This window comes from Athene noctua, chromosome 3, assembly GCF_965140245.1.
Source record: "Athene noctua chromosome 3, bAthNoc1.hap1.1, whole genome shotgun sequence".
Taxonomy (NCBI): domain Eukaryota; kingdom Metazoa; phylum Chordata; class Aves; order Strigiformes; family Strigidae; genus Athene; species Athene noctua.
The window spans coordinates 46,977,582-47,000,750 of NC_134039.1; the positions used below are offsets into that span (position 1 = coordinate 46,977,582).

Consider the following 23,169-nt stretch of genomic DNA (forward strand, 5'->3'; position numbering starts at 1 on the left):
AAATTTGGACTTATGACTAATACTAAGAAAAGAAGTTTTACTTAATAAATTCAACATGGTACTAAAAAATCCTAGCCTCTCTTGCAGACTCCACCAACAAAAATTTTTTATTTAAGTGTAAAACTTAAATATTTCTTCTTTAGTCACATCCCCTTAACACTGCTTAAATACCACATATGACGCCATCTTGGAACCCCCATAGACTTCTATTTGTATTTTGCATTAGAACAGTACCTCTCTGGTTTGAGTCTAATTATGAAGAGCGAATCACCAGACTACAACATATTAGACGTAGGGACACTCGTCACCTTGATACACTTACACTCATTTGATCTTTACTATTCATACAGATAGTCCCCTTCTATTTTACCTATGAACCAACTAAAAACTAAATACAGTCACCTACACATGTATCCAAATAACCTGAACTGGGCTGCAGTCCATAAATATAATTCCTACATGTAGCTATTAATAACAATGATAATCACATAAATAGATTTTGCATCCAGTTATGAGATCACCTATGCATAAATTAACACAAAATAAAATCTCCGGAGAAACAGAATGAACACCACCGATAACTAACAAATTTACCTTTCCAGCACAGAGGATATTAGAAGTATCCAAAGTATCATCCAGTGGTCTCCAGTCTACTATTACTTCATTTTCCTACAATACAATCATAAAAAAATTCAATACTACACAACAAAGTACATATCTCCCTATTTGCTCATGGTATAATTGTGGCACAACTTACACATATATATAAATGATGCAGATGATGTGAAACATTATGTGATGTTTGTTCATTTACAAACCCCTTTATTTAAAAAGGCATTTAAGACTTGCCAAACACATTTTGTGTTTGCCAACAAATATATGAAGTTTCCATAACTGTATTATGCAAATACCTTTTCTATGACACGTAATACTCCTGATATTAAGCTGTCCTGGTCATCATTTTTGCCGCAGGATGAGTGAATGAAAACTCCTTCTTGCTCATACAAAACCTATAACAAAATGGGTATTGAAATAAAAAGAAATTAGATTTTTAAATTGTTTCCCTTTCCTGTGGTACTCATTATCACTTTGACTCACCTATGTAAGTTGAAGCGAACACCTCTACCTTGTTAGGGGCTTTGTTACCTTTCCTTCTTCCCTACCCTCAAGATCTCAGTCTTTCACTTAAATCAAGAAACAATAGAAAATGGAACTTGTTAAACTTACTCTCTAAGCAACATACTATCATTACTTCACCAGTAAATCACAATAATGCATTCAGTATCTAGTACTTTTCAATTCAGCAGGCAAAGGTTCATATGGAAATACCACACAGCTTTTAAAACATTAAAAGGCTTTCTTACACGGCCTGCCTTTCCTCCACTTGCCATTTAAGCATGTTGAAATTATAACCTTGATTTAACTTAAATCTGGGCAGTCTAGTGTATAACAGAAATAAAAAAACTGCAGCTTTAGAATAAATAATGGTCCAATCCTATATTCAGGGTGAATGGCAAAGGTTCCATTTCAAAGGTACAGTATGTGACAGTCAGATGAAAGGCTTGCAGGAGTACGCACTGCCCACGTAACTTTTGCATTTAAGCATTTATAAAACTCTTCAGTGTTCTGATCATGCTTTTTTTTAAGAGAACTCTGTCAAAACTCAGCAGGTTCTTCAAAGCTACATGCTATACACACTCTTAAAAGTTCTATAAACAGTGTAAACAGTTTTTAACAACTCTGAAAAGTCCCTAACTTAGATTTTGCATAAGTGAAATATGTCAAATAGCAACAGTAAAATTTTAACAACTATGTTACAAACACTGCCTTAAGAAATATATATTTTGAAAAGCAAAACCTAATAATTCTTAACTAATCAGAGACAGATGATATATTTCTCTGATGTTAAAATATTATTGTCTCTTTTTCTCAACTTACCCACTTTTCAGGTTTTTAAAATCATCATATTTGCAGTCAGGCCAGTAAACTAGAAGTTTAGGTAAACTAGAAGTTTAGCTTAACTAGCCAGACAAGAATACAGAGCTTAAAAAAAGCAATGAAATTCAGTTAACTTGTCCTTTCTGTTGTAGATTTACTACTTAAATTTCTCTTCCCTTTACACAAGCAACACATTTCTGAAGTGTCCTGTTTAATCACAGAAATATCACTTGGAAGAAGCCTCTAGAGGTCTCTTAGTATAACCTCCCTCTTGAAGGATTATTAGCATGAAGTTACCTTTCAAATACTGGAAGGCTTCTTTCCTCTTCTCGGTTACAGCTTTTTTCTCAAAACTGTCCTTCTTCTCTATTACAGCTTTTTCTATCAAAGAAGATTGTCCCTCTATTTCTACCAATACCTGTTTTTAAATTCAGTCCTTATTTAAACAAGGCAACTTTGGAATTTATTTGAATTTTATATTCTAGCTATTTGGACCTGATCTATCACTACAATTAGTCAGAAGTATGAACCAAAGTGATCAGTCATTGGGACACCTGTTCCAGAAGAAACTATCTGCATCAGAGTTATACTGGTAGAAGCACATTTCTGTCAATAATGTTAGTATCACAAAGTACACCTTCTCAATGTAGAAGGTGTGCAATTTAATAATTGTTTTTATTATTTTCTATCCATTCATCTCAGAAGAACAAACTTTTCCTTTCACAGTGTCCTGGTTTCAGCTGGGATACAGCTAGGGGTTTTTTCCTCCTTAGTAGCTAGAATAGTGCTCTGTTTTGGATTCAGTATGGGATTTGATAGGAGAAGACTGTTGATAATGTACTCATGGTTTTAGTTGCTGCTAAGAAATAAAGGAGTTTTCAACTTCCCATGCTAGTGCACAGGGACACAAGAAGCTGAGAGGGAGCACAGCCAAAGCAGTGGACCCAAACTGGTCAATGGAATATTCCGTATCTTATAATGTCATGCTCAGTATATAGATGAAAGTTCATCGGGAAGCTCACTCCAGCTTCCAGGATTGTGGTTTCAGGACTGTCTCTTCTCTGGGATTACTAGCCAGGAATGGGCTGGGCACCCGTCAACAGGTGGTGAGCAATCACACTGTGCATTTCCCATTTGTATTTTCTATTAATACTATTATTATTATCATTTTTGGTTTAATTTTATTTCAACTATTAAATTGTTTTAATCTCAACCTATGAGTCTACCTTACCCCTCCAACTCTCCCCCCTGTTCCCCAGGGGTGGGGAGGGTGAGCAAGTGGCTGCGTGACTTTTGGTTGCCAGCCAGGTTTAAATCACAACACACAGGAGAAGAAAACATGTTCCCAATGCCACAGTTGTCATGCAACTGAAAAATTCTACATTGCTTTTCATAACAGATCCAGGTCCCTGCCCCGTGCTCCACCAAAATAAGCAATAAAACCAAAGAAGCGAGAACACGTTCAAAAGTTTGAAGGGCATCTGTAAAACAGTGGAGTTATCACAATGCAGCTTATTTCCTTCCTACTGTTACTCAAGAGAAAAACTCCAAGCTGCTGGGATTTGTTCTTATCCAACAAGGTATACAATCTTGGAGTTATTTTTTCCAACTGTTATATGATATTTCATACAACTGAGCTTTAAAAGTGCAATTTTTTAGTGTCATCAAAGAAAAATGTTGTCACACATATATGAGAGTCTAGACGATACAATAATCTAACTAATTTAAAGCAAGGCATATCATTAATCTTACAAAATATTATCTAGGAAGTGCTTTAACACTATAAAACATTTTGGAAGTTACCAACTCTGAATTATCTGAAATATTAAGCTGCTCTGTTCAGCAGTACTTTGTAAGATAACTCTGTAACTGAATTGGAATAAGCTGATTTTGAGAATATGGTTTTACAGTGGTAGCACCTGAGGATCAGCTACTCTGGGCAGACTATATTTCACACAACGTTCTTAGCAAGTTGAAAATTCAAAAATGCTACTAAGTATTCTTATAGCACCTTACAGTAAAATGTAGTTTGTGACAGATTTTTGTTTTCTGGTATTACAGCACCAGCAAGCTATTAGTCAATTCAAAGAGGGAAAGTAACATTTAAATACACATACAAGTAATAAGTATTAAGGAAAGTATCAAATTGAAGGATTTAACTATACCAATAGTTAAATCTGAATAAAAAACATCCATCAGTAGACAACTGTATAACAGCTATAACACTGTATATCTCAACCCCACACACCATGTGGCCCAAAGGCGCCTCCGCAACCCAACAGTCAGGCAAATGCCTGATCAGTCAGCACACATGGACCTCTAAGCAGTCAGGAAAACAGACATTTCAAAACCAGGCAATAGCAGCATATGCTGCTGCTTGCCTAAACAGTAAGTTACTGCAGAACATGTAAAATGAGTAACTTGAAATAATATGTGGGAGGACAGCAAATGTTGGAGGACGATCAGAAGCATCATTAAAACACTAAGGACTTGTATAAGGTGTGAACACAAAATCTATGTAGTGAGATCCTGGTGTGTATGTAGACAGTAGAATGAACCAGATATGAGCAGGACAGGACAATGAGACCCTTTCCCCCTCACTAGCAGTTAAATTAACTATAACCCCCCTCAAACCCAACCAAAACTTGCATCAGTATTACCTGTCAACACATCCTACATAGGAAAGCAACTCACTCTCCTTTAAACCTTGATAACTTTTTGCCTTCAATGATGGAGGTCTGTGATCTAGAAAGGCCTCATTATCCACTGTGAGAAAGAATTCAAGAGTTTTAAAGAACGTCATCTGTTCAGCTAGACAATTATGCTTCTTTTATTAAGAGACAGGAAAACATGCTACTGGCTCACCTTGGTTTTGTACTATTCATTATTGGTCTATTTTTCAAAGGTGTGAAGTAGGTAAAGTCAAGCTCAATCCTTAATTTTCTTTTCATATGAGTAGAGCCATCGCTCTTCCTCTAGATCTACACAACATCAATAAACCCATCATGAAAAAAAGCCAAGTTCCATATTCATAAGTGCACACCACAGGTGACTAGATTAATCGCCATGTCACTAGGATTTTTATCAAAACCCAAAGTATTGCTCACCCTGATATTACAGCCCTTCCACCCATCCACCCAGTAAGAATCCTGTGCTCTGCACAGTCAAGCCACTGGTCACGGAAATAGAACCCTAGGGGAAAAAAAAGCACTGTATGTTGCTTAGACGCTTGCAGCTAAATAAGCTGTCCAGCCATGAAAGGCCTAATTAAAGATTTAAACAATGGCTGGTTTGTTTTCTTCTATACCTATTTACAAACATCTGTTGAACTGTCCACAGACATGCATGTTGCTCAGGTTTAGATGTTCTTACATGAAAGCCAGACCCCAATGGTCCCACAGCAAAAACACAAATGAAAAAAGAAGAGAAGAGTGTTTTTCAAAAGCACACAACAACACAACCAAAGCAAATGAAGATGTAACCTTGACAGGAGCTCAAGAACTTGAAAAATGACTCAAATTTTAATCCTGTCTTGTAGCTGTGTATGAGAATTACTCAAAAGGTTTTCAGACATCTTAATAGTTTAAAGCTAGTTCTAAGAAAAACAGTTTCCAGATTTATCCATCTGTGGCATCCTTAAGTTCCTCGAAGGCTTCAAATCATAAGCATGACTACCTAAGGAAATTTATCATTGTAAAAGCACTCAGTGGACAACTTTTTTCTATAAATGATTGAGAAAGTAAGAAAAAAATAGTTTGTATCATTTAAGTATTACTTTTTAACAAACTTACTTAAAATTTTAAGTTTGGAATAATATGTACCCGAGAAGCTTACGTTCATAGGTCTTTCCTGCTTGTCAAGCAAGACCACACTTGCCATCTGCAAGCATGATTTACACCACGTTTATTTTTCCAGTTCTATAGAATGAAAACTAGATCCGTTGCCTATTTGATTCAGAATTCTACAAAAGATAGAAATTGATGCAAGAGTTTCTAAATGCTGCTAAGCCACCTTGACCTGTTGCGGGGTTTTTTTTTTGCCAGAGGTGCTACAGAAGTCAAAAGCAAATTCACAATTCATTCTAATCAGTCGTTAAAACGCTGTGCCACACAGAGACAGCAGGTATTCCATCTCATATACTGACACAGGGTCTGTAAAAACAGGGAACCATAGCACAAAATTCAGGAAAACTGCACGAAGCCATAGTTGCTTACCCACCTACTATAAAAAAACAAAGGAAAGCTGCTGGATGTAGGCTCAGTTTACATGTCATGGCATATGCTAGTTAAGGTTCTGGAAAACTAACTGTTCAAGTCCATGTCCAGCAGAAAATAACTTTCTGAAGTCCCACTGTTGTCCCAGTAACAGTATTTCTCAGAAATAAATTGAATCATTCTTAATACTCTAAGGACACATCATGGACAATTTGTATCTCCGGCTCATTGTACTGCTTACAATGAGCAGTCAAGAGGCAACGTTTGTAGCTTTTTATTGCCAGGGCATACATGAGCAGGCAGACTTCAGCACACCTCATTCATCAACAATTACAATATATGCAAGAACACAAGCAAAGTTTTGGGATCAAATGCTTGCCATTTGATGACAATTTATGGCCTTGTGCTACCTGCTAGTGAAAGACAACACTGCACGTAAAGACAATAGGGTGAAGGCAACAAAACAGAAGAGCTAGGATCTGGGGCTACCAAAGAACAGGGTGGTTCTGCTCTCCTCACCCATATATTTCCCACCCTGCCTGTGCTGGGCACCTGAGTACTAGCTGATGTCATGTGCACTGACCATTCATACCATATACTCTTGTTCTTACCCCTGTCACATGCTAACAACCTGCCAAACACAGGACATTGGAGAGAATGAAGCAGCACTGCAACTCTCTCAGCTAGTTAACTAGCCCCATCCTTCAGATACTTCATACTCTCCCCCTGTGTTCTTACCCAGCTCACTCTCCTTTTCTGCCAGAGTACAGCTCAGGACCAGCACTGCTCTGTAAAGTTGCCATCCAGCTTCTCATGACAGACGCAGCTTGCAGCACTTCTACAGTAAATCAGCCACTGATCTGGAGTCATCAACTAATTATGGCACTGTGCAAATCCTGATTCTACCAACTTTTCAACAGCAGTTACTTCGTTTTTGCCTCATATTAGAGAATCGGGTAGAGGACCTCATTGTGAATTCAACAGTTAAAGCAGCAAGCAGGCATGCTCAGAAAGTGACTGAGTAAGAAAGTCTGAATGCTCCACAGACTACAAATTAAGAAAAAATGGGTCTGTCCGCAAACAGATATAACAGATATCTTAACAACAGATATAGCACCTGTGCAGCATCTTATTTTCAGATTCTGACAGAAGGTAAACAGAAAAGATGCAGCACAGTAAGGAAACAACTACAGGCCAAGAAAATAAATTCAATTTAGGCATTGGTTGTCTTGAGAGAACTTACATCCACAAAAGAAAGTATCTTAGTTTAGAGCTGTGCTTCAAGTTAGAAGAACTATAACTGGATTTTAAAATATGCATTATGCTGCTTTCATTTCCATCTCCCTCTCTGGAATAGCTGAGGTTTCCCCAGAGCTTATTCACACATCCGCTGTTAAGACTGCCACTGGACATGAAACAGGTACCTATCTACATCAATAGTCTGCTTTCAGTGACCAGATACCAGCACACTGGAGTGCTCTGCAAAGCACTGAGCTAATATTACCTGACCAACATGTGATCTGCTCCACAGAAGATAGGCTACAACTTCTGGAATTTGAATTTTAGTAAAAATATAAAGCCATAATCTTATATGTCTTTTGTTTGCTGATCCTACAGCTCAACCTTTATCCTAAAACTTCATGTCCTGCTACTCTTAAAAGAGTAAAAGAGTAAAAGTCTTACAAACACCAAGTTTCTAAGGGGAGCAGGGGGGAAATCCTACAAGTATTTTTCATGTTGTGACAAATATGAGAATGATGGCAACACCAGGAACCACATATAAGAAAACAGTAAGTTTTTCAAGTTCTGTTGAAGTGCACCAAAGAGTTCTTGAACAACAAAGTATTTCTGCTAGGTATGCAACAATAGTGGGATATCAGTGAAAATACAAGTCTCTTCGGGGTACCAAAATAAAACCTTGAGGTGGCAACACACTATTTCTACTGTGAACACTTCTGCAAGATAAATCCTTAATGAACAGGAAACAGGAAGAATACACAGAAATTTCAGAGTTATCAGCGAACTGCTTTGCATTCAAGCATAAAAAAACCTTAACTAAATTCAAAAGAGGCAAAGGCAGGTAAAGGCTTCTGTTCACAAAGAAAACCTATGAAGTACAACATATTCAGGAAGAATTATGATTCTGTATGCAGTAGATGAAAAAGGCTGAAGAAGTTATAATGAAGATTTTTAAATCAAGTGCTTAATAAAATGGCACAACAATGCATAATATAGGAGTCTCTGTGCCCCCAAATTTAACTAGCAGGAGGTGCAGCAAGACACTGCCTACACTACCTGAAGGATTCAAAGTTAATTTTAACAGACCATATTTTAAATCTCTTTGCTGGTCCTGTCTATAAAAATAAAACCCTCAACAGCAAACACACACCCCACTCCCAACACTACAGCATTTACAACATTATTGTTTAATAGTAGCTACAATGCTAGTCAAACACTTCTAGTTGCTGAACTGGCCAAACATGTGAGCTTAGACCTGAAGCTCACATGTTTAGCCAGTGAAAGCTGTGCAGCTTTAACTTCAAGACCAAGGGCACAGGCAAATGAAAAATAACTTCTCTGACAGCCCATGTGTCAATTGGTAACTTGAGAAAGATCTAACAACCCATGTGCTGAAGATACTCTGAAGTCCAAGAGCATAAAGCAAAAACTGTTACTGTCCAGGTGTAACAACAGTCTATACACTGATAGACTAGAATTAGAAGTCTGTACTTCTCCCCATACACAACTTTTTGCCTCATTTTCTAACGTGGTTTTCTGTTATAAGGGTGAGTCCCGAGTCGGTTCTCCAAAATAAGGAAAACAACTGCCACTTGCTAAGCAACAAAAAGGAGAAAATATATGTGCTTTCATGCATAACATCTGAAAGCATGCATAAAGCACTGAAAATGAGACCTTACTGCCAAATTACTGGCAGAAAAAAATGGCAACTCTAATGAAGGGCTAAAAAATGAAGATCACACTGTTCTAGTGCAGACTGTCATTAATAAAGACTGAGTCATGACTCCAGAACTCAACAGCATTAACTTAAGTTTTCCAGAACCAAGTTAACCATGTTGAGAAAAACACTGAAAAGAACCTTCTGAGATATGAAACATTAAGAACAAAATACCAAAAAGGACAAAAATCCAAGTAAAGTAGTACATGAAGTAACCCAATTTATAATTCATAGCCCATTAACATATAGAGCAGAAACTAGAGACAATATGAAATAACCAAGCTGTGAATCTACTGATATTAACGATGTCTGGGAAATTAAAAAAATGTGATAGAGAAGGGGAAGGCAAACAGGGTAAAAGTATAATAGAAACCACAATCTCATATGGTTTGCTGAAACCAGATTTAATGAAAGCTGAGAGAACGCAGGCTATCCCAGCTGCTTAATATATTGCCATGTTCATTCCATAGGAATTACTTTACACAATATTTTGCAGTAAAGAACATATACATTAAAACCCATTACTTTCATGTGATAAGATCTGCCAAATGAGACTAAAGCACCCCACAAACGCTTACTGCTCTTTCAGAAATCTATTATCTGAAACACCTCATTACAGTACTGCACAGCCAGAAGGAAAAGTGTAATTAATTTAGGACACCCATAGCTTGGGTTTCCATATACTGGAAAAGTGAAACTGAATACTCTTAACCCTAGTTACATAGAGTCAGAAAGGGATCCAGATGCTTGGGAGCCCGGCATTGCAAACTAACACTGTCAGAAGACAATCATGGAATAAAAATATTTCTACAGTGAAACCACACAGACACAACTCGAACCTGTTGGTGAGGGAGGAGGGAAGCAGAGAGGGTTGGCCAATACCTTCCCTCCTATGACCTCAAACCAGGACAGACATTTGAATCCTTGTCAAGCTCTACTGTTTCATTCAAGAACACTCTGCAAAGATCGGCAGCATATAAAAATCTTTGCATTACCAAATTATCCGACTGACAAGGCTTTGTATCCGCCCGGGGGCTCGCACCCGCACACTCTGAGCGCGCAGGCCAGCAGAAAGGCCAGTAACGTCCACGAGCACCTCTGGGCCACGCAGCCACGTAGACGGGACAAGCGCCGTTCCTCAGGCTCAGCGCCTGCTCTGCGGAGGCCAACCCCTGGCGCCGGGGCTGCCCGTCTCCGGCGGAGAGCGGCCTCTTCCAACACCGGGGCCGGCACTCCGCGCAGGCCGGAGACGAGCTGGGCTGGCGTGGGACGCGGGCCGGGCCGGGCGGCGGGCTCTGCGACGTGCCGCCGCACCCGCTCCGGACAGGGCCCAAATCCCACCCCCCGGCCGCGACCCGCTCCCGCGACCCGCGGCCCCCCGCCACCACTAGGCCCGCCCCAGGGCGGGACGGCCCAAGCCCGGAGGGGTGGGCCCGGGCTCCCCAGGCCGCTGAGGAGACGCCGCACCCGCGCACAGCGGGTAGGGAAGGTCGCCGCCCAGCCGCGCAGAGGCCCGGCCGCCCCTTCCCGCGGCTCCCGCCAAAGGGGGCGACCCCGGCGCTGGACACAGCGGGGACCTCCATGAGGCGAGGACGGCGGCCATCGCCGCCCGCGTAGGACCCGGGCCCAGCCCGCCCCCGTTACCTTGCCGCTCGGAGGCGCCGCCATGTTGCCTACGAGTGTTTATGATGACGTTGCGCTCTTCACGTGCTTCTCGGCCTCTCCACAACAACCCCCGTCAGCCCCTCCGCGGCCAGAGGGCGGCGCAGGCGCACTGGGGCGGAGGCGGCCCCGCCGCCCGCCCGGGCCGGGAAGTGCGCGACGGCCCCGCGCGGGAGGGCCGGGCCCAGCGGGGGCGGGGCGAGGGGCGGCGGCGGCCCCTCCTCCTGCCAGGGCGCCGCGGAGAAAATGGCGGTTGGGGTTGGGTTGTCCTTTTCCCAGAGGCTGCGCTCTTTTTCCTTGGTCTTTTCGCTCATCGGGATCCCTCGCTCGCAGCGCCCTGCGAAACTGGCCGGTGCCCAGCGGCGGGGAAGCGGCCTGCCCCTGGGCTGGGCGGGCAGGGCCCGCGGCCCGGCCCTGGCCCGCCCTCACGCTGCCCGTTATCCCCCCTACAGAGGTTTAAAAGAGGGTTGTGAGAGTAAGAGGGGAGTGAAGGATAAGGCAGCAGTGAGACGTTTATCCAGCAGAGGCACTGCAGAACAGCCAACGCACCCGCCCGTGCGCCGGGGATGTGCCGGCCCGGAGCTCCGGCCATCCTCCACAGTGAGGGGAGCAAGAATGACCCAGCTAGATGCTGCAAGGAAAATAGGGGAGTTTGGGGGGTTTTTTCCCCTTACACTGAAAGCTTTTTCTGAGCCACGGGAGATTGTAATTACAGTTTGAGGACTGCTGAAAATGTGATATAAAATACAGAGTATTCTCTCTAGCTGTTTCCTTTCTCTTCCTGCTGTTGCACAATGTAAATATAAAAGAAATGCTGGCCCCTAGACACTATTAATCTGCTCTAATATTCATGGACCAAATTTTTACTGTTAGTAAAAAGTACCCTACTTTCATGATGATGGCTTTCAACACATTCATATTAGTCACGGGATAAAGCCAAATCTTAATTACAATCTCATCAGTGTTAGCAAATATTCAGCATTCATACATGTAGAGATTTGTAGAGTCTGAAAAAAGTCTGTAGATGTCAACAGGTTTTGATTGGTCTTAATTACCTGGAAAAGAATATCATGTATGGTATTACTTAAAATTACCTTCCGCTTAATGCCTGCAACATTTGATCCCGCTGAGAGTCATAAATAACTATGGGTTTTGAGACACTTGCTGTATTCCAACACCTTAAAATACTTTGAGCAAATAGTATATCCCCAAATATTGTTTATTTGAAACAGATCAGTGAGATGCCCACAGGGAAGTGATTTGCTACTCTGAAGGAGCAAATACTTATTTTTAGGGGCTCCATCATAAAATGGCATTATAATTCACTTTTGACTTCTCATATTAAAAACTCTTTTGGCTATATTAACACCCATACTGTACTTTTTACCATGGAAAAACAGATTTACAATTCTCAAGACAAATACTGATTTGCTTCAGAGTTGTGAGAGCCTGTTATGACTCTCTGTAAATAAACATGCATAATGATGAGAAAATAAAACCACAGTCAGAACACAAGTCCTTGTAGTAATACCTAGGTCTGGAAAGCTATATGGGCATAGCAAAAATGGACATCATAGCTCTGGTGGTCCCTTGCTTTGAATTTATTAAGAGCACAGCTGGGTGTTACGGTGAATACAAAGAAGGCTGCTACACATTAAAAATGCATTACCATAAATGAATTGCTCTGAGCAGTGAAACTGCCACTGCCATCCTTCCATACCCATACTAGTTTCATCTCGTTTGGTCTCCCAGGTGTTTGTTTTCATCCTTTCCCTTTCTAAGAGTTTTCCTTTATTACTTTCCCCTTACAATATAATAGTACATGTTACACACCCACGTGTAATCCCATTCCCCTCTCCCTTTTCGTCTCTCAGCTCCCTGAGGTCTCCAATTAACACTGGGGACTTCCTTCACTTAGCTCTATTGCATACTCATTCTAGCCCTCCACTGAAACTGTCAAGGTTTCTTTTGAAGTTCCTGTCCTAGGAGAAGCTCAGAATTAAGATTCCCATCTGTTTCATTAGCCTATATCACAGTCTACAATGAACTCCTTGAAATCTGCTCTCTGCTCTAACATGACTGCCACCTTCCAGTTCTCCCATTTCTTGGACTTGATCATTAGCATATTCAATCAAAGCTTCCTTCTCTTTGTAGGTAGTTGTGTTAATAAATACATATTTATCTCATGTCTCACTGCTTTATTTCTACTACAGCCATTAATCCTGATCCAAATTAAACAGGCAACTAATGGAGAAGATGGTTCTATCTCCCTCCAGACTCTCTTGGCATCCACTCCTCTTCAATATCAACCTGTCTTCAAGGCCTACAGCCTCATTGATGCCTCAGTCTTAGATATCTCTGTGAATTCTACCTTTCACATTATAGCTAGCTCCCTTGCAGATTTTGCTTGTACAACAGCACCAAAGCATAGCTTTTCCTGTCTATCCACACAGCTAAACTTTTTTTCTTGTACCATTCTGTTTGCTGGCAGCGACCGACACCATTTTGATGTGTTCAGACTCCTGCAGAATGCTCTTGCAAAGATCATTCATCTAGCCCATATCACTTTAACCCTCTCATCTAGCTCCTCCTGTCCATCTGCCAACTCTCACCCTTCTCTAGGGCCCAGTGTAAAATACCCTTTCTCATTTTGAGGATGATTACCTCTGACTCTCACTGCCAAAGGTCTAGCTTCCACATCAAGTCAACTCAGTGCTAGACTCTGCCTATTACTTGTAAAATTTTCATACAAGAAGTTGCATGAAAGACTTTCTTCAAGCTGACCTTCCTGGAGGGAAAAAACTCCCCTAAAAGTGCATCAAGCCGTCTCATTACTATTCTTTAAATCCCATTCTCCCTTTTGCTAGAAAAGGTACCCCCAAAACTGGTATCTAGTAGATGATGAACTAAAATCACCACTGATGCTGCTGACCAATACATTGTCTCATTGTTTCCTTGTCTATTCTGTGTGTCTGCACTGATGTTGTTTCTTACCTATTCTTTGATTGTCAGTGGGATTGAATGAAGTCTTTATTTTTTATATGACCATAAAATAATAAGACTATCCTCCCTTTTTCCTTAAGAGAAGCAGCAGCTGGGGTTTGGGGGGCTAGACTTAGAGAAAACAGATATAAGAAAGGTACAGGTTTTTTTAAAAATCATTGATCATCAAATACTTGAACATTCCTGATGCTTAATGAAGCCTAAATGCTTAGAGAAGCATCATGGAGTTCTGGATAAGCCTTAAGCAAAAACCACAGAAGAAAAATGACCTGACTAAAACCTTATGTTTAAAACATTCCTGATCTTTGGATTTTGAGTTGTGCCCAGCTCTAATCAACATGCAGTTCAAAAGAGATTAGAATGAGGAAAAGAAGCTCTTGCAGTCTTCAAACATAGACTTGAAAATGTACATGCAGATAGGCCTGTCTTTTCTACCCAATATACAGGTACACTGCAAAAGCAACACATAAGTGACTCTGAAAAATAGCTTTACAGAGAAATTTTGTATACCAATGGAAAAGCAGTTAGAAACACAGCATTTATCTTTAAAGATATTTTAAAGCTTTGATTTCCAAGAAATTCCCAGGAAACACCATAACAGGGGAAGAGATAGCCTTCAGTGTCTGGGAAACAAGCCTGAGATAAAAAGCTTGCACTCTTGTACAACCAGATCAGGGATCAGCACAGCATTATCTGAATGAGCTGTCAACTAAGTAAAGAATAAAAAGATAGATCTCATTTGCACTACTGCTGGACATCAGTTAATACATTTCCAAAGGTAATAACATTTTGTTGGAAAACATCACTGGAATATGTAGTACCAAAGCACATGTGTAAGGTCTTAAACTTTTGTATTTATTTGAAGGATTAAAATTCAAAACATTTGTTTCTTATCTGGCCTTAGGACCACTCCAATCCTTGGGAATCATCCATTACTCCCACACATAGGTATCAATTCCACTGAAATGCAGTGAGTTTGAAATTAATCCTAAGTGTTATTTCTCACACAACAACCAGGCATGCTTTTTGTTTTGCAGGTAAGTCTTCTCTCGGAGGTGCCTTAAAATGAAGGTTGAGACTAGTCAGGCTTAGCATTGAAAGTTTCTTTTGAGAGAGATGTGCTCAGTGTAGCTCCCTTCTTCTACCAAACATAGGAAGGGAGTTTCTGCTCTAAGTTTCTTCAGTGAATGATCAACAGGTCCCACAGGACTCCTCCTGGGTCTCCCAGTGTTGCTGTGCTGCTGCTCTCAGCATGCCATTTGCCACTTGTCTCACTGTCAAGAAGACAGGAGTGTTTCAGAGGGCTCTCAGTCCCACAGACCAATTTACTCCATGAGATGCATGACCACCTTCTAGACAGTTGCCCAATCTTCTCATTCTTTCACAAGCTATCATTGCAAAAAAATGAGCCTATCATTCAAGATGGAGAGAAAACTGACTCTTTGCTACCAGGTTGCAAAATCACAGGAAAGCTGAAGTTGGCAGGAAGCTTTAGAAATTGTCTAGTTCAACCCTCCTGACCAGAGGAGATTTCTCAGGCCCCTGTCCAGTTTGAGTTTTGAGCATCTCCAAGGACAGAGACACCACAGCCTCCCCAGTCAAGCTGTGCCCAGCATCTGGCCAACTTTGGAGTGAAAAATATTTTTCTTATGCTTAAATAGAATTTCTTGTGTTTCAGTTTGTGTCCATTTTGTTTTGTCTTTTCATGGGACACCACTGAAATGACCAGATCCACCTTCTTTACTCCTTTTCATAACTTTTTTAAATGTTGACAATCCTCTGAGCCTTCTCAAGACTGAACAGACCCAGCTCTGTCAGCCTCTCTTCATATGACAGATGGTCCCGTCTCCTAGTCATCTTTGACAGCCCTTCACCAGCCTCGCTCCAGGATGTCCATGTCTCTGTTGTACTGGGGAGCCCAGCACTACACCCAGCACTCCAGAAGTCTCTCACCAGGGCTGAGGGGAAGGATCACCTCCCCCAGCCTGCTGGCAGTGCTCTTCCTGATGCAGCCCAGGGTGCCACGGGCCACCTTTGCTGGCTCATCACCAGCTTGTGCACCAGGACACTCAGATCCTTCTGTGCAAAGCTGCTCTGCAGCCAGTCAGTCCCTAGCCTGTAATGACTGTGAGGATCTGAAGCAAGTTAATGCATCAAACATTCATTGACACAGAAAGTCTCAAGGACAAGTTGTGACCGTTGTGGTTAGTCTAAGGAACCAGCCTAGGGAACGCAGAGTGCATCAAAGGGTGCACAGCTCCACTCCCTTGTGGTTACATTGCCACGTTCCCTAGATAAGCCTCAAAGTGGGGACACAGACTGAGTAAAACTGTATGCTCAGGTTAATGCCTGCACTTTAGTTTAGGAGCTTGATAAATGATGTAGGCCTTGCTAACTGTACCCTTGCAGAAGAGCTAAAAGACTCATAAGAGAGAAACACCCAGCACCAGATGGAGTCAAAAGCTGGATAATTGCCCAATAAGAAAAAACTGGGGGAAAGATAAAGGTGACAGGGGGAGATCACAGCTACCAGCTCCATTGGACAAAAGGGTTAATGCACCCCATTCCCCCTCAACACATGCACAGAACCCATGCTCCACCTTTTCCTCACCTCTCATGCTAATGAGTTCATGGAATACCTGCCTCTGTCTAGTGTGCAAAACAGCCAATAAGATGAACTCAAACAACAGAATACTTTGCTGGGTTGTGCACCCACCCAAGATAACCAGACCTGAGACAGTGCTAGAACCTGGGGTGATGATCTGGATTGACTCTCCCTCCCTATTTTTTTTTTTTCTTATAGATTTATTAATAAGAGACCACATCACTTATTAACCTTTGCCCAGTTTAAGTTGTTTCTACTGCAAATAAAACATTTTAATGGGTCATTTGGTGTCATTTCAACTTAATTTAACCTGAGGGGATCATGAGACCTTTATGACTCCCTGGACTCCCAGTCCAGGTCATACCAACAGTGCATTACATTATTTCGGTGCACAACATCAAGTTCCATAGGCTGACATACTGCTAACAGGTTCCTCTCCCTTCCCCATAAACCCATTAAGAAAACAATGGGGCAGGCTGCAGCAATATGCTCAAGTTCAACCCTTTGCACACTACACAGATGGGAATCTATGGAGGAGGGTATCTTCAGCTTGGTCGCTCACTCTTCACTGGATTTTAAGCAGCCAACTGCTCTAATAAGGCATCTTCTGCCACATAAAGGTAGTCACAGCACCCCAGCCCACATCAAGTGTGCAGCCAGAAAGAGTTCCTGGCTTTCCTGCAGTTTCTGTTGCTGTCACAGCTGCAAGCATAGCTATTATTGCTATGCCAAGAGCAGCAGCAGCTGCTATTGTTCACACAGCTATTTCAGCAGAGTTCCAAGATCCATCCCTGTATTCAAGTATCAGCTGCCCACATGCTCAGCCACATGAAAACCTGGACTGCACACGACAACCACAGATTCTGTCAAGTCCTTCCATCACAGGCTTAATTTGTACAAGCAAAAACCCTACAGCAGAGAAACAATGATAAACAGTGCCAAAATATCTTCCCCTTTGACTTTTTTTCTGCTCACAAGAGATCAATATATTCCAAGCCTTGCTTGGACAGATGCAACTCAGTTTTTCCAGGCTACTCCAGTCTGTCAGATTATGAGCAGACAGTAAATGTGGTGTTGTCCTAGACTCTGGGTGCAGCAGCACATCAGAAAAAAAGCTGCAGATCAGGCTTCTCTTGAGTTCCTTGTATTCTAAGAGATACCAGACCTCAGCGTGAATTATATTATAGACAGTAAAGGAGATATCCTGGGATTTAGTGTCACATGCTCTTGTTTTCCACATACAAGAGAAAAAGGTAAAAGAAAAATCCTTCTATCCCACTCCACAATTAGGGGAGCAGGGGGTGGAAATCAGACTCTGGCTACATTCAAGTCAATTAAGTAAGCCTGGGGTACTGACCTACAGTCAGCCTTGCTGTGTAATCATCAGCATGCGCTTTTATATACGGCCCATACCATTTAAAGTTTCAGATTAATACCTAGATGCAGCATGGGACACAGCAAAGCCACTCCAAGCAGGCAGCATGTAAATATGATTTAATGGGTGGAAGAGGACTTTACCTAGATGAAAGCTGTACTGTGCCAGTTGTCCTCAAGGCCAGAGCTCCTTATGCAGCCTGGCCTAATTTATTTGCCAGTAAGAGTAGCCTCTGGGACCAGTTTGGATTTTCTCTACTCACTAGTTATCTCTACCTCAATGCAGAAACTAAGAAATGAAGATATGATAGGCTTTCTAACCTGTTTCTCTAAGAAAAAATAAAAAAAATATCTAACCTGCACAAGCAGAGCATGCAGGTATAGTAACATTCCACGCTTGGCTCCCTTCTGCCACAAGGTTAGGCAAGGATAGAGACAAAGAAATTAAGTACACACAGACTGAAATTAGAAGGAAGGAAGGAAATCCCATCCCCCAGCAGCATTTATTTGTATTTGGAGTGTGAAGGCATGGAGATGTAACAAGACATCAAGGTAGTACACTGGATGAGGAGCTTTCTTCAAGTATTTGCACTATGTCACATTTTGTATATCCATGACCACAGCTCTGAGTTCCTGTTTGTGAACCTGGTATTCTTTTAGCTATGCATATTAAGTACTAATGGAATCCCAGAATATGAAACAGCCCAAAACATACAAGATTTGTCATAAGAAAACATTACAGTTGGTACAACTGATCACAAGTTTACAATAGCTTTGTTCTCTCAGTGGGACAAGATATTTTTTCAAATATAAAAGCAGCAGAGCAACATGAAGTGCTCCACATTTTCAGGCAACAAGAGATTCATGATTGCATCAGCCTCCACAGAGACTAGTTGGAAGCTATCCGAGAGTGATGACTAAACAGAAACTGATCTGTTGTTTGCCGATTGCCACAGACTAGTACTGCCAGAGCTAGGAACACAGAAAGCAAAGGCTAGTAGTAGTAACCCCATCACTTCTACATATGCATTACACCACCACCACCAGGCAACATTTCCTGGAAAGAGCAGGAAACTATTGAAGCAAATGTTTTATGGTGGGGGTAGTCAATGCTGTATTTCATTCCAGCCACACAAAAAGCAATGCTAAGGATGGGTCAGGGTTACTAACACAAAACCTCCTTCCTTCTCTTAACATACCATCACAATCCACTTCAGAGATCGCTTCATTTCCTGTACAAGGCAAAATCCCCAAGTCCCTGGAAAAGAAACAGTGTTCACATGGTGCCTTGTATTCACATACGAAAGGAATCTTGACCATCCCTGAAGGCTTCAAAGTACAATTTAGCATCATTTTAAGCCTCAAACCAACTTCTCTAACCAGTATGGGCACATCTTACCGTTGAAGATTGTTTTGCAATTACTCCACATCACAAAACAATGTGAGTGTAGACTGGCAATCAGAGATGTATAGGATACTCTGCTGCCTCTTGCTATTTAGAACATTCACCATCGGACTCTGATTGCAGGGCGTAACTGCAAGCAGCACACTTGCTCTTCACCATTTTATGTTGTCCCTTTAATGAGATGCTGACAAACTTTGGAAAGACTAAATCTTTGAAGGAACTATATTTACTCTAAACAGCTTGTAAGATTTTAGTTTCTTGGCCAACAAATTCTCATAGAAAATACACTTTCTGACAAAGATAGTAGGATATAGGTAGACTTTTTAAAAAGGCAGGTGCAAGGGCTAAGAACAGCCAAAGCAGGAACTGTGCAAACTCCTCTTATCTTGCCCAGCTTTTTCTGTTGCTTGCTGTTTTCATTCAATGTCCGTTCAGTTCAAATCCACAGCATCAGCTGAACAGAATTTTTCACTAAAGTAGTATACACAAACATGCACTGTGGAAGTAGGACATCAGTAGGATACAAACACATAGTTGCTGGAAAATTCCCAGCCTTGAGCTTTGGTTCCATGTTTGACTTTGTTTTGCTGCTCCCTTAGCATACAAGCAGCGTGCCTGGGGCTACTGTTAAACTGGCAAATGTGGTTCAACAGCAATTGCTCCTTCCTCATGAACTGTTCTGGACGGTTTTAAGACTCAAAGCTGCATTTTGATGGGTTCCTGCTCATACTACTGTCTCCACGGTATATGCTAGCATAATGTAGAGCAACCTCACTCAGCCTGGTTTGAAATCTTAAAGCCATCTTTCATCACATACTCAGATGGGTTCAGAATTTGTTACTGTATTTGTAACATACTGCAGTCTCAGTTTTTACCAAATCTCTTTGTAAGCCAGGCCACTGCCCCCAACCTCCAGTAATTTTCAGGGTCACTTTATTACAGACTATTCATCAGGTTACAAATTCTATGACTTACTAAAATAAGACAACAATTTTCAGGTATGACAATAACAAGAACTTCCAGCTGTTTTCTTGTATTGATTTTCAGCACACATTTTTTCCCCTTTCTATTGATCCATTTCCACTTACATGCATTTTCACTTCTAATATTTGGCACTGGTAGAATAACAGTCATGCTAAAGCTCTGTTTCCCTAGCTGATTGATCATTTGGAATTAATTTATCACAGAACTATCTTCATGTAAATGCACTGGTATATAAAATAGTTTTAAGACTTATTTAAGAACCGCAGCTGCAGCAATGCACTGGAAAACTTAAGGTTTGTGAAGCCTCTGCTAAATACTTTTAAAATTTTTTTTTTCAAAAATTTATCCACAAATGCCAATAGCGTATTCCTACAAAATTTGACAACACCATGTTACAGATATTAAAAATGCTGTGTCCTTTTCAGTGTTGGCTTTTGCCCTGATAACATTTTCTCTTAGTTCAAAGAAAAGTATTCTATTTTACTGAGCCTGATAAGCTCAGTGAGCTTATCTGATGAGAAAAATCCAGTAAAACAATCGCTATAATGATCAAATAGCACTGACAGCACTTAAATCTTTATGTATCCAAGTGCTTTCCTATTCTCTTTCCATTAAGAAAAGCCTGATAAGGCAGTTTAAGTTTCCTGTTTTGAAAAAGAGAAACTAGTTCTCTTCCAATGTGAATCCCAAATTCGCTGACCTTTCCAGAATGGAGTGATAGCTTGAAGGGGTCTGCAATAAAACAGTTTCAACAGTTCGAAAAATATCTGTTACATGAGTTTGGATGCGTCACAAAATTTCAACTACTTGGCAACAGATGAGAAAGTAGTCCTTGCTCTCTCCAATCCTCTCAACCTGGATTTCTTCTAAGCCCAATATTCAAGAGCCAGGAGTCAGATAACAAGGACTCACCATTAAACTTCCAGTATTCTGTCTTCACTTGGTTTGGAGGCAGGATATAACAATTGCTGGGGAGACTGCTGCAATACTGCTACTCACCATTCTTTGTTGTCATATTTTCAAATTGCATTGCTTCTGGGTGACCTACCATGAAGTATTAATACCCCTTGCAAGAGATCAGTGAGACTAGATACAATGAAAAAAGAAAGATTTGCTGAGAAATAAGCTCCTCTTGAAAAAAAACAATGTTCTCAAACTGAGGAGAACTGGGTATTACTGCTATAGTACCTGTCACTGTCCAGAAGAGCTAGAGAAGCAAGAAGAGAACACGTATGTTTCCTGTAACAGTAATTCATTAAAATGACAAGTGCAGCCAACAAACAGGAAGAGAGGGACAGAAGCCCTCTTTTCACATCCACTCTGCAGCTGCATCAGGTCATGCTGCTTGCCCAAGTGCACAAAGGAGTGGAAATAGATGGAAACAATTCTTTTTGCAGTCTATCTTTCAACATCCTGGTATTGAATAAATACAATCAAAGCTCCAAACTGTCCAGTGGAATATGAATGAGTACACAACTCCTCACTACAGTCATAGACATTATTTTAGGGCTGTAAAACACAGCAGTCAATTGAAGGTTTTGGCCAAGTTTGGTAAACTTAAGTCTTGGGAAAAAAAAAAAGAATTGAAAGAGATCAGCTTGAAACAAATTTTGATTTTTGAAATAAAGCAATTTATCATTTTTGTAAGATTAGAATAAAACTTTCTCCAAGCCAAAATATTTTCAGTTATCTTAGATAGACTAATACCTTTGTCATAATGGTGACAGTTTGACAGATTCTCACTTTTCAAGCCATTTCAAGACAAGAAACACTCCAGATTCTCCACAGCTCTCAAACCAGTTTCTCCATCTCATTCTGCTCAGAGTGGGCAATGACAGCTCCACAAATGCAAGAGGGATGAGTATACATGGTTATCTGGTAGAAAAAGCCTAAACTCAAAGGGCTACATCACCAAGATGCACGACTTTGTTGTAAATAAAGGAAAAATGCTGGTGTTGAGCAGAATTCCCCTAAGAGTAGCATGAGCAAGTGCTCAGCACCATTAAAAGAAAGTTAGTTTTAGGGTTGTCTTTGTTGAGCTTGTGCAGCAGCTAGAGCCAAGAACCTCAGTCTTCATCTGCATCTTCTTGATACAATTGTAAAAAAAGTTATTCTCATTGCAAGATACATTTTCCTGACTTGTCAGGAAAAAAATTCCTAACATTTGATGCAAATTAAGATTAAGTCAGTTAACTGTAAATAGCTCACCAATTCGCATATTCTAATCAAGTTTTAAGTATGTCTGTATTGTGTCTGACAGCCTGTTCAGTTAGTTCTATTATCTTTAGTGAAGCAAAAGTGGTACTTCACATAAGTAAAAACAACCGAGGAAGTAACCTTAGGAAAGTCCTGAATTAGGCAACTACCACTGCCAAAAGGACGTTAGCAACTCCACCAAGAAATGGTTAACTCACACCTCACTCAGCAGCCCACTATCAGCACCTTCAGTTCTTCCCACCTGCCTTTTTCTACTTCTCCTTCTCTTTTCACAAAAAGCATCAAAAATAAGAGGTGGCTGGCTCCAACTCTTATTCCCATACTCTACTTTTTACAACACTCAACTGCTTTCAGTTAGTGGAGTTCCCTGACCTTATTTGTCCTGAAGCAGAACTCCCATTTCTCTCACCTTCTTTAAACTGCTTTTTCTGACAGCATTCAACATTTTAGAGAACTCCATTTGAGCTCCAAACACCTTCCATGACCTCATAACTTCTTTCATCTGGCTTGGAATCTGAAGTAGAAATTGAATTACTAGGTTCTTCAAGAGCCGTAGGCAGAGATACAAGTTAAACACCTAGAATAAAAGTGGCAGGATAAAAAGGGCTAAGGGGTACTTTTTAATGTGGTAGTAAGAATGCCTGTCAACAACATGTGAACACTGAAGAAAAGCGTGTAATCAAGGCAACAGTTAATTACTTGACTGCTTCAAGAGACCAGCCAATACAGTTCATACAAACATTGGATGACCCCATCTTGGAACCTTATGCAACTTCACTGCAAACCAGATGAAGTCATTACCCCAATATTT

The 23,169-nt window shown here is 40.9% G+C and overlaps 1 protein-coding gene across 3 annotated transcripts in view; it reads right to left on the reverse strand.

The window, feature by feature from the left end:
• TBC1D15 (TBC1 domain family member 15) overlaps positions 1-10,862 on the reverse strand; it is a 33,543-nt gene extending 22,681 nt beyond the window's left edge. The window contains exons 1-3 of one of the 3 annotated variants that reach the window (XM_074902854.1): positions 10,753-10,862; positions 912-1,010; positions 595-669 (exon numbers count right to left, since the gene is read on the reverse strand). In XM_074902854.1, coding sequence (XP_074758955.1) covers positions 595-669; positions 912-1,010; positions 10,753-10,776 — 198 coding nt within the window. In that variant the 5' untranslated portion in view covers positions 10,777-10,862. Of the gene's footprint in view, positions 1-594; positions 670-911; positions 1,011-1,364; positions 1,392-10,103; positions 10,123-10,752 lie in introns of those variants that run through there. The other 2 variants (XM_074902856.1, XM_074902855.1) reach the window with 2 other exon arrangements.
• Positions 10,863-23,169: the final 12,307 nt, after the last annotated feature.